General features: G+C 48.9%; 1 protein-coding gene across 1 annotated transcript in view; it reads right to left on the reverse strand.

The window, feature by feature from the left end:
* The window catches only part of CACNA1C (calcium voltage-gated channel subunit alpha1 C), a 636,553-nt gene that overhangs the window by 142,093 nt on the left and 481,942 nt on the right, over positions 1-12,518 (reverse strand). The window contains exon 10 of the mRNA XM_021711663.1: positions 7,213-7,239. Coding sequence (XP_021567338.1) covers positions 7,213-7,239 — 27 coding nt within the window. The remainder of the gene's footprint in view (positions 1-7,212; positions 7,240-12,518) is intronic.

Genomic DNA, 12,518 nt, shown 5'->3' on the forward strand with positions numbered 1-12,518 from the left:
TGCCTGAATGAAACGTAATTGTATACCTAACCCTTAACTGTACCCCACAACATCATAATAAAAAATATTGATTAAAAAAAAAAGAAATCAAATGCTGGCCGGGCTCAGTGGCTCAGCCTGTAATCCTAGCACTTTTGGAGGCTGAGGTGAGTGGACTGCCTGAGCCCACTCACCTAGTTCGAGACTAGCCCGGGCCACTTGGCAAGACCTCATCTCTACAATAAAAAAAATTAGCTGGGCATGGTAGCATGCACCTGTGGTTCCGGCTACTTGAAAGGCTAAGGTGGAAGGATCGCTGGAGACCAGCAGGTCGAGGCTGGGGTGGCCTTGAGCGTGCCACTGCACTCCAGCCTGGGCTAGAGTGAGACCCCGACTCAAAAAAACAAAACAAAACAATCTAATGCCACTGCTGCTGATCTGACAGAAGCAGAACTCCGCTCTCCACTGTCCACCTCCTGCTGTGTGGTCCGGTTTCTAACAGGCCATGGACTGGTACCAGTCCACAGCCCCGGGAGTTGGGGACCCCTGTCGTAGAGGAATTTGGTAAGATAATTTACTTTCCTGAAAAATGAATTTTCAGGACAAACTCAGATCTGAGCTTCAATAGCTTACCTTGACACTGCAAAGAATATGTTTTAAATAGATACAATCCCAAGTTCCAGAAATCACTGATAATTGTGATTCGGTGTCCAAAGCAATCAAGGTTGCTTTCTTTATGGTATGCAGAACCATCTTGGAGGGAGTTTAATACCGAGAACTTGATTACACCCTTCTTTCCCAAGTTTGGGGGTAACGGATGCGGGTGCTGCATGGTCAGGCCAACTCCTGAGCAGAAGCAGACGGGACGGGCCCCTTTACACGGAGCTGGTCCTGAACAGAGCCACTCAGGAGAGTCACGTGAATTGGGGCTGGGCTGGGGGTGGGGGTAATTACTATCCAGAGAAAGTATTTAAAGATAATTACACACCTCCCACTCTTCAAAATATAGCTTTGCTTGACAACCGGTTTCCTGGCAACACTTCCTACTGTATAATAAATGGAATGGTTTATTAGAATGTGTAAACTTATTTGTGTTTACTTATGCATGGAGGATATAGAAATTAAATGATAAAATTGGGGAGGAGACATTTGCCTGCTATTCATGTTCCCTTCACACCAACTGGAAGTCATTTACTCTGGAAATGGAGCCTTCCAGATGCAGACCTGGGAGAGAGGCATGGCTACGCATGCATCTCATCCATTCTCTAAACTCTGATATCACCGTATCTCCACCGGCAACTTCTGCTCACCCGCTTCTGGCTTGCCAGGCCTTCTCCTGACACTGGGCCTTGTTCCTGCCTTTCCAGCTACGTAGAATGTCCTCCCAGCTACCAGGACCTCCACCTCTGCCTCCATTGTCTCTGTTCTGCTGCTCCTATAGGGTCACACTGAGTCCCAGCTTCTCTGTGATGAAAGCCTTGGCGCTTCTGCAGAACTTACTGTTTCCATGACTCATTTTAGTTATGCGTTCAAGAAATGTGCACTAAACACCCACCATGGGCTAAGGACTCGCTACTCAACCGTTAACACAATACACACAGGCTTCATCTGTGTAACACCCATAGGAAGATACCGACCACTTAAGGACGTCTTAGCCAGGCAGGGTTCCCTCAAGGAAGTGACTTACTATTTCCTTGTTCTGTCAGTTCCTTTTGTTTTTATGGCTCCAGCCTCTCCCCGGAGCCCACAGACCCCTGAAGGACTGGGACCGTGTCTTACACTTTGCCACCACCCTGTAGTACTTAGTGCACTCACTCCAGAAGAACCCTTGGCTGACATTGGTTGAACCTCAAAGACAAGCTCTAGGCAAAGTTACTAACTCCCTCTGGAAGACAAGGCTTAAGATTCCCAGAGCTCTTATGACCCAGGGCTGGAAGTAGGGGTGAGCAGAGGGCAGCGCTCCTAAAATAGTTTGCTTGGTATATCATTGCAGACAAGCATCTCAATCATAGACAACATCAAAATGGTGGACATTGCAGGCTCTTTCTAGTGGTCAGATTCAGTTTCTGTCTTTTCTTTAACAGAATCATGAACAAACATAGAAAATCATTAAATTAGATTCTTTTATAAATAAATAACTTAAGATGGACAATTAGAGATAGCAAGTTTGGATCTGTGCCTTGTTGCTGATGAAATGGCAGAATGAGGGGCATATTGGAAGCACGTTTCACTGAAGACCAGCCAGGCCAGTCCTAACAATTTTAGAACCCCGTGAAGTTCACTTCAGAGTTCCGTAAAGTTGAGATCCCAAGACTCCAACAGATGATCCAATTAATCCCTTCAGGCTGCAAAAGACATTCCGAATCATTTGTTCATAATTGTTGACAACCTATTTTGAACAGTGAGCTCCAAATGTCACACATTGCTTTTTTAACGAATTCCTCTAAATGGAGACCTGGATTACCACAGAATACCTTAGTATAGCTGTAATATTTGGAGTCCATTAATTTGCCAAATTTCCCCTGAAAGCTCCATTCTCATATTTTCTTTAAATAGCTACGACTTTGTATCAGTCAGCCTTACAAATGGAATAGGCCAGTTTGAAGCTCAAATTCTATTATCTTATCCCTGTCAAATTGTTTCACCTGAGAAAATGATTTACGAATACTTTGAGACCGTGGGTGGCATTTTCAATCTATTACTAGCCTTTGATATTCCCTCGGCAGACACCATCAGCGGGTTGCCCAATCTAGATTAGACAGCTGTTGTCTGATAGCGGCTCAGAACCTCTGGGTGCAACACCGACCCGTGCGGCAGTCACTAGCAACATGTGGTGATCGCCCACATGGAATGTGGTCATTCCAAACTATGGCGTGCAGTCAAGGTAAAATACACATTAGATTTCAAAGATTTATTTAGTATGAAAGCTTGAGCGTAAAGGATCGCATTAATAATTTTTTTCTATGAATGACATGTTGAAATAGTAATGTTTTAGAGACATTGGTTTATATAAAAGATATTAAGATGAATTCCTCCTGTTTCTTTTTACTTCTTAAACATGGCTGCTAGAAAAATGGCAAAAGCACATATGTGACTTGCGTTGTATTTCTATTTAATAGCACTGAATAGTTCTAGAGTTATCCACTCTGTACCCAAGATGCACCAGCTCTACAGGAAGAGTGTGCAGTATTCCTGGGCAGAATCTCATCACTAGGTCGGTACAGCGACGGGCAGCAGGCCTCCCGGGTGTGAGTTCTGATGGCCACACATGAGCCGTGTGACTCCCGGCCTCTCTAAGTCTCAACATCCTCGTCTGCAAAAGGGCAGAAATGATAGCGTCAACCTACTCATAGAAGGCCTTTTGGGAGTACAAAGTCTGCTTTTCCCACATGTGTTGTATCTAGAGCGGAGGTAGAAGAAGGAAAAACTCTTCCTAGAGGTAAGTGGTCAGGGCCTAATGGCCCATAGATACCAGAGCCGAGAGACCACTGTTTGTGTCCTATTTTTCAAAAGCCCGGGTTACACCAGAGATCACTGGATGAAACAAATTGTTCCCAGACTATTCTGAACGATCACTAACTCGAGAGAGTCTACACAGGTATACAATTTTCTCTTCCATCCTTCAGATCATGTCCATTCATTCATTCATTCACGATTCACTTACTTGCATGGAATGAGAATATTTTGGAATTTTTTTTTTTTTTTTGAGTTGAAGTCTCACTCAGTCGCCCAGACTGGACTGCAGTGGCCGCTCCCGGCCACCGCAGCCTCGACCTGCTGGGCTCCGGCGATCCTTCCGCCTCAGCCTTCCAAGTAGCTGGAACTACAGGCGTGCGCTACCACGCCCGGCTAATTTTTTTGATTTATTGTAGAGATGAGGTTTCGCCAAGTTGCCCGGGCAGGTCTCGAACCCAAGGGCTCAGGCCACTCACTCACCTCGGCCTCCCAAAACGCGGGATTACAGGCTGAGCCACCGAGCCCGGCTGGAAATGTTTTCAACTGGATTTTTAAGCCCCTGTGCTCTGACCGTGCAGGGGATCTGAGACTGTTAAAAGCACAGCATGCTTCCTCAGTTTTGGCTGTCCAATGAGATGTTTTGTCTGCATCGGTGTCAAGTCTACTGTCTTACTGGGGCAAGACCATTCATTTATTCATTCATTCATTCAGCAAATATTTACTAGGTCCTCATGTACCAATAAGATGCTGGCGATAAAGCAGTAAAATTCAAGCATTACTGAGAGGATTTTTAAAAACGTTTCTAAAGTTCTTTTTCATGTAACACGAGCTACGTCAGATGGGCTTGATCCTAGTTTTTTTTTAATGGAAAAGAGGTCTTCGTTTGAGAAAAAGAGGAAGGGCAGAAGAGCCTGCATTGTCCAGTTCCAGTGGAATGTGGGAGAAAGAAGGTGTTAGAAGTGGGCCAAAAAGGCAGACACCAAGGTCTTCACTTCATTCTTAGCCCTCAGGTCCCGAGCCTCAAGAGGTTAGAGGGGGCTGCTTTAGAAACAGCTAAGCCGGGCTCGGTGGCTCAGCCTGTAATCCCGCGCCTTGGGAGGCTGAGGTGAGTGGATTGCCTGAGCCCGTGGGTTCGAGACCCGCCTGGACAACTTGGCGAGACCTCATCTTGACAATAAATAAAAAATTAGTCGGGCATGGTAGCGCGTGCCTGTAGTTCCGGCTACTTGGAAGGCTGAGGTGGAAGGATCGCTGGAGCCCAGCAGGTCGAGGCTGCAGTGTCCGGGAGTGGTGACAGAGTGAGACACCACCACCACCAACAACAAAAAGAAACAGCCAGATAGTCATGGGGAGGCCCAGGGACACTGGGCTAGTGGGTGGCCTTTGCAGGTCCTGGGGGAATGTCAACCTTCAGTGTGGAGCACTGTTGGGCTGCTGCAAGGGGGGTGATGGGATACAGGCAGGTAGATGAGCCTGCTTTAGTGTCCCTGGCTCCCCCAGCTCTGTCATAAAGCACCAAGTGTCCAAGCACTCAGGTGAGGTGTGGAAGTGCTTACTCTCAGTAGACCAACAGAGCCTGGGAGTCAGCAAGCAGAGGCGGAGATTTCAAGGCCAAATGCAGGGAGCAGGGCATGAACTCTAGTGGTGGCTGTCCCCCAACCAGAGGGACCTCATCAGGTACCAGTTTAGATGAGGAAGGGTCCAGCGGGCTCATGAAGATTCCAGGGCCAGTCCTCCCCAGCCCTGTTCCTGGGAGCTTGAAGTCCCTCACCCCCATGTAACCAGATCCACTCTGGAGAGGAGCTGGGGAAAAGGAAAGCTAGCAGGCTACCCTTTTACCTTAAGGAACTGTTTAAAATATGAAGGGGACCCCCCAAATACCAAAATCATCTTTCAGAGGGTGGGCCCTTGTAGTACAGGCTTCCGCTGCTATCAAGAGGAAGATGAGTGTCGTAATTCTATCTGAGAGCCTTCCGTCACTCTCAAGTTCATATCTCCGTAAACACGATATAGGTCCAGACAGCCACAAGGGTTCGCTTTCTGTTTATTTTAATGGAGCTTCATCTTGTAAGGGAGGAAGACACATCTGCCCTGACAACTTCTTAGGGATGGCGCCACCCCAAAGCCTGACAGTCCAAGATCATTCAACAAGCGTCAACCCCTGAGTTACTTGCCTGATCCGATCCATACGCTTACTCTTGGTAAGTGTTCTAGGAATCCATTGGCATTCATATACCAGCTAGCGTTGTTGTGAGGGGTTACGTTTGGCTTCAGTGAATTTCTTCTGGAGATTCTTTCAACATGCCTGCCCATTTCACGATGGGCGATTTACAAGCGCATCTGCCCACACTACACTGAGTTTTCAGTAGTCTTTAACCTCAGACAGCATGATACCCATGCTCGACCCTCCCTATTCACCGGATCTCACCCCACTTGAGCTTTTTTTGTTTCCCTGGATGAAAAAAGTCCTCAAAGAGAAACATTTTGCCAATGCGGAAGGGGCAAAACAAAAAACACCAGAAGCACTAAAAGGCATCCAAATCCAAAAGTTCAAAAACTGTTGTGGACAGTGGAAAAAGCATCTCGATAGGTGCATTGCATCAAATAGAAAGTCCTTTGAAGGTGACTGAAGTTTAAACATGTAAGAATCACACGCAACTTTATACGTATAAATTCCAGTTTCTTTTGTGTCTCCCTCGTACAGCACTGGGCTACGTTTTCCCAGATGAACTAAAATTCAGTGTTATCTATGTTCCTATTCCATAGAAGCAAGGGCTATAGATTCAAGATGAGCTCAATTAGGAAAAATAAACAACCAATATTTTTTGGCATGTACAAGATCCGTCCACGTAAACTCACATTTCCCTGCATACATCCATCCTTTCACCCAACACACATGTACGGAGAGGCCACCATGGGATAGGCACTGAGCTAGGCTGTTTGGAAATAATGCCTCTGAAGCATGCAGGCACAGCCTATTGGAGGAACAGGTCTGCGAGCTAACAATTCGGGGGTATAACACAGGAAGCACGTGACGGAAGCACAGCAAAGCACTCTGGGAATGGGGTGGTGGGTAAATCCCCCTGGGGGATGTGCAGGTGTCATCGACACAGTGACACTTGAGGTTCTTAACAGAGGTCTGAGTTCTCCAGGTGAAGACATAGGGACATGGTGATTTAGGTGCAGGGAGGTCTCCACACAAAAGCCTCAATGTATATGAGGACAGGGACCATCTGGGTAACTGCAAGCAGTTCCATGCAGTGGGAACCAAGGGTATTTGAGGGGCGTCTAGGAAGCGAGGCCGGGAGATAGACGGAGGGTAAAGACCAGGGGTCTTCTGGGAGTTTCTGACATTGTCACAGATCAGTGACAGATGAGTGTCATCATTCTATCTATGGCCCTTCCATCACCCTCAATTCCTATCTCCATAAACACGAAGTAGGTCCAGATAGCCACAAGGGTTTGCTTTCTGTTTATTTTAACTGGGCTTCATCTCGCATGATGTGGAAGACACATCCGCCCTGGCAACTTCTTAGGAATGGCACTGCCACACAGCCTGTCAGTCCAAGATCACTCAACAGGTGTCCACCCCTGAGTTATTTGCCTGATCCGATCCACACGCTTACTCTTGAGACCCATACAGAAAGAAAGCAGGTACCTCCTTAGAAGAACACCCCTTTCTCTACTGGCAGCTGGTAGGTATGACCTTGGCCCACCCAGAAGGGTAGCTGGGGAAAGAGAGCGCCAGGAAGGAAGGGCAATACGCATGTCACTCACCTGAACTTCGATTTGGAGATCCGGTGGCTGAAAGAGAAAGAGGACATGTTACCAGAGGACACATGCACACTTTTCTTCCACTTACAAGATGCTCCCGGGTAATAATACGGGCATGGGAAGGATGTGTGTGGTATGGGTTAGAACAGCTTGGCCGGGTATTTGAATGTGGAGACTATAGTGTGGCCCCGCCGACATGTACAATTCCAGAATCTTCTAACTACAGACGATCTTTGCCGGAGAGGGAGAGCACCGTGTCCTCAGATCACCAGGGTCTGCCCAGCAAGTGCTGTGAGGCCAGGTGAGGAAGTGCTGCGTCTTGAGGAAAGCCGTGGAGGAAGGGAAGGCCTTTCCTGGGGACAGGAGGCCCCCACCCGAGGGACGATCCCAGCCAGGCACACACCGGCACAGTCCTCATTGCTGTCTGCTGGGGGCCCGGCCCAAGCCAGGTTATGAAGAGCAAAATGAGCCAGCCCAAAATGAAGAAGCCATGAAGGTCCTGGCCCGAGAGCTGCAAACGGGGCCTATAGAATCAGCCCTGGGTTCTGAGCACCCAGGATGCTGTCCCTGGAGGACTTCTGGGCAGAAGCACAGGGAAGGCATGAGGGTGGCTCGTTGCATAAGGGAGGTTCCACTGAAAGACTGAACCTTCCAGGAGGCCCAGGGACTCCTTAGTTCATATAGACTTGGGGACGTGGTGATTTAGGTGGAGGGAGGGCTCCACAAAGTCCTCAGTGTGTGGAGGAGAGGAGGGTAAGCCAGAGAGAGACAGACAGAGAGAGAGAGAGAGACAGAGAGACACACAGAGAGAGAATGTAAGCAAGAGAAAGAGAGGCAGAGAGAGAGAGAGAAAGAGAGAGAGAGAATGTAAAAATGTAAAGAGAGAGAGAGGCAGAGAGAGAGAGACAGAAAAAAAATGTAAGCAAGACAGAGACAGAGAGACACACAGAGAAATAGAGAATGTAAGCAAAAGAGACAGAGAGAGACAGAGAGAATGTAAACAAGAGAGAAAGAGGGAAAAAGAATGTAACAGAGAGAGAGAGAGAGAGATTGTAAGCAAGAGAAAGAGAGGCAGAGAGAGAGAAAGAGAGAGACAGAGATAGAGAGACAGAATGTAAACAAGAGAGAGGCAGGCAGAGAGAGAGAGAATGTAACAAGAGAGAAAGACAGAAAAAGAGACAGAAAAAGAATGTAAGAGAGAGACAGAGACACAGAGAGACAGAGACAGAGAGACACAGAGGAGAGGGAGAAAATGTAAGAGAGAGAGAGAGAGAGAGAGAATGTAAGCATTTGAGACAAAAAATTTAGAAAGCCGGAGTCACCTGGGCTTTGTTGCTAAGACAAAGAGAGTGGAGAGTGAGCAGTGGAGAGAGCGCAGATGGGTGACACTGCTCAAATGGATAAGCAGGACGACAGAATGCCAGTTAGAGACGAAGGGATGGAGACAGTGGTAGAGCGCCAAGGAGAGGCGAGGGAGAAGACAGGAGAGAGTCTGGGAGGGGACCACCGCCAGCCTGCGCTGTCCCAGCCCGGCACAAAGCGAGCTGTGTCGCAGAGCGAGCAAACACCAACCCCTCTCGTTATTTTTTATTTAAAAAAATTAAGCCAGAAGATGTGACAGGTGGCAAAGCCATCGTGCATGAGATAATTATATCTCTGGGGCACTGCGCATCAGAGCCAAGTGCCTTTACTGCTCAGAACGGTTAGCTAATAACCTCTTCCCACCCCCAAGGCTGCCTGTGAGGGCTGGAGGGCTTAATCACACGTTAACAACGCGTGTGGGAGGGCACCAGGAGACAAGGGCAGCATTGTTATTTAGAGCCACAGTTTAACGGGGAAACAAATGTTTCCCAGCTGCTAACTGGCCGCCGAGAAACTCGGGGTGCTCTCTCCTCCAGCAGGGCCAAGCCGAGATGGGAACCTTCAGCATCTTCCCTGAGTGGGTAAGCCTGGCCTCAGTGGCGCCCTTCGATGCAGACCACTGACCCTGGGCTGTACGGTTCTTTCTCGCTCTCGGTGCAAGTTATAAACAAAAGCGGGGCCGGGCTCGGTGGCTCAGCCTGTCATCCCAGCGCTTTGGGAGGCTGAGGTGAGTGGATTTCCTGAGCCCGCGGGTTCGAGACCCGTCCGGGTAACTTGGCGAGACCTCATCTCTACAATAAATCAAAAATGAGCCGGACGTGGGAGCGCGCGCCTGTAGTTCCAGCTACTCGGAAGGCTGAGGCGGAAGGATCACAGGAGCCCAGCAGGTCGAGGCTGCGGTGGCCGGGAACGTGCCACTGCACTCCAGTCTGGGTGACGGAGTGAGACTTCAATTCAAAAACAAAAACAAAAACAAAACAACAACAACAACAAAACCCCCAAAAAAGTGGGTTCTTAAAAACTCCCATATGGGAAAACTAAATCTGAGTGTTCCTAGCCCCCAGGAGAATGACTCTGGGTACAGGGCAGGATCAGGGCCAGGGGTGACTGTTTGAAATGAGGTCCCAGCTCACGCACGGCCAGTGACCACGGGTCCTTCTGCGCATGCTGACAGGCTAGGAACGAAGTGGAAATCATTAGCTTCGTTACAAGTCCGGATGTAGAAGACCAGGACGCGGCACTTGAAGACTGATTTTTGTTGTTGCTGCTATTCTCAGGAGATTGTGAGCAGAATTTTAGGTCCACGAGGTCTGAGCACTCATTCCTTTTTAAGACTGGCACACCTCACGAGCAATCAGCAGCGCCGCTAAGTGCCATCTTACTTTAGCACTTCTACTTAAGAAGGGGAGGGTATTCTTTGAGCGACATTTGTCTGGAGGCTAAGGAAAACTCCAGGCCCATGGGGAGCTGAGGTTAGAACTCTATAGAGTCTAAACGCCTCGATTCTTCCATATTCCCTTTGTACAGGTGGGAGTTAATGGTAGGACCCCACTTCATGAAAGCAGAGGGACACCACCGCCAGGCAGCCTTTGGCCTTCTGGGAGGCAGCCGTGGGCTCCAGGCCGGAAAAGCTGTTCCCACTGTGAGAGAAAGCAGGCTTGGACACCTCGGGAGTGCTGGGATCATGGCACTGGTCTGTCCACACCCTAGGCCATTTGACCTGTGGCAAATGTTCCCTCCTACTGGTTTCTAATGACTCTGAGTCCAAAAAACCCTGGAATAGCAGAGAGCTCTTCTCTGTACACAACAAACTCAGAAGACTCCTTGGCTTTCTCCAGCATCATTATTCTAGTGTACAGTTCCCTTCTCAAGTTTAAGGCCGATTCTTGAGGAGGAGCAATGAGGGAGAGAGAATCGGCCATGGACACATGAGACCATCAGAAGAGCTCCACTGGGTTGGAACTGAAGTTCATTCAACCCAAGATACTTTCTCTGCCCAGGACTCCAAGACAAACCTTCTGGGAGGCCATGATTTTCTCTCCTGATTTTGAGGTTCAAAATGAAGAGACACACCTCAAACTTGTTTTTTCTTAGTTGCTCAATTTGCATTTGTCATTATTTGACAAACACTTGAACTTCCTGGAAGCTATTTATATTTTCATCCTCTCTTCCCTTCTTAGTGGAATGAGCACCAGATGTTTACTACCTGCTGTGTAAAACAGTATTTCCCTTGAATCGTCCCAGATTTGCCTTTAATGTAAGTCAGATGGCACTGCGGTCCTCACCCATATCGACAACACATCTGACTCAGTGTCCTTAATTCCACGATTTCATCTCCATGACACCTGTTATTACTGGAAGGGTCCCATCCTGGACCGTGTTATTGCACGGCATTGTTTTGACTACTGGCTACTGTACTTAGTAGCTGCATAGCTTAGACCAGAGTCTCTCATGACTCTTCCCGCTCTATCATGGGGCCCATCTTTGTCCTCACTGGGTCCCCTGCATCCTACCCTTTAATACCAGACTAGATTTCTAGTACCCACCTGACCCCACAGTCACATCCATGTGGCCCACTGAGGGCACAGACTCCACACGTCCTGGGCCTTCTGCTGTGCCTGCGTGGCTAAATCCTGCCCTGGCTCACCCCACCGTCCGTGTTTAGCATTCCCAGGCTACAGAGTCTGCCAGAAAAACATGCCGAGTTGTTCTTTGAGGCCAACTCCACATTTATGACGTCAGTCTCTGCTGTGGCTTCGGTGACGCTCAGCAATCTTTTAGTGACCTCTTGGTGACTCACTGGTTGGAATCTTCTGGCCCGTCCCTCCAGTTCCTATGACACCTGGTGTCCTCCTGTTCTGAGATGACTGAGATCCTTTGGTACGATGCCTTTCGCCGACCCCGTTCATCCGAGTCTGTTTCCAATTCTATGTTCTTTACAGACTGTAGGCTTCCAGAGCTGGGAGGGAACTTTTAGAGACTGCGTGGACCTATGGTTGGCAGTTTCTCCAGTTGCAGAATGCTTTCTTCACATGTTGTCTTACGTGGAAAGCTGATGTCTCAAAGAGATGAAAGCAGGCCCCCTCCGTAGCAGCCCCCGAAGTTGATTTCCAGATCCCCTGACCTCTGCTGAGAACACGAGGAAACCCACGGTCAGTCAACCCCGCTGCTTCTCAGAGGAAGGGCTAAGACTCAGAGCAGAGTGCTTTGGCCAAGGTCACAGGGCTAGTTGGAGGCTGATGGGACTCCATGACTCCTGATGCCAGGTCTCTATTTTCATTTTCCAGTTAGTCCCAGGAGAGGACCTCTCTTTCCTGGGCAAGTTTGGTGTCTTTGGCATTGACCTCCTCCTCTTCTGAAGCAACTTCTTCCTACAGGCACTCGTTTCCTCTCCAGTTTGCTTAGCCTCTTCCTGTTCTCTGGCTTCTTCCTTACCTGGAAGTTTGCCTCCACCTTGATCGCGATGAAAGCCAGCCCTTCCGGTGTCCATGCTGCCTCCTCTTTACACGTTCCCACACCCTCCCCCTCCATGCCGCACTTTCCAGGCCGTTTCTACCCCTTCTCCCTCATGAGACCGACTCCCACGACCAGCGGCCCCTCCAAGTGTTCAGCACTCTACAACACAACCCATCCCTTCTTTCTATCCCCAGCCTGGGCCACCATGGCCTCATCTCGTACCTGGGTCACATTACTGCCACTCCACCTGTGCCCACGCCTTGCTCCTACCCGTGTTTCCCGACACCAAACCTTCGGGAACGCAGAACTAACCAAATCAACCCCCGGGCTCTGCGTTCTGAAAGTCCTTCAGTGACTTCTCACCTCTTCTGATAGAGACCCAGATTGTCTCAGGGTTTACAAGGCTCAGCCTCTGCCGTGGTCCTGCCCCCAGCCTCTCTGTTCACATGCGCCCTGGTTGCATCTGGGGCCTGGACGCTCGCTGGGCCTCT

This window comes from Carlito syrichta, unplaced genomic scaffold (assembly GCF_000164805.1).
Source record: "Carlito syrichta isolate Samal-C Ts95f unplaced genomic scaffold, Tarsius_syrichta-2.0.1 Scaffold302444, whole genome shotgun sequence".
Taxonomy (NCBI): Eukaryota; Metazoa; Chordata; class Mammalia; order Primates; family Tarsiidae; genus Carlito; species Carlito syrichta.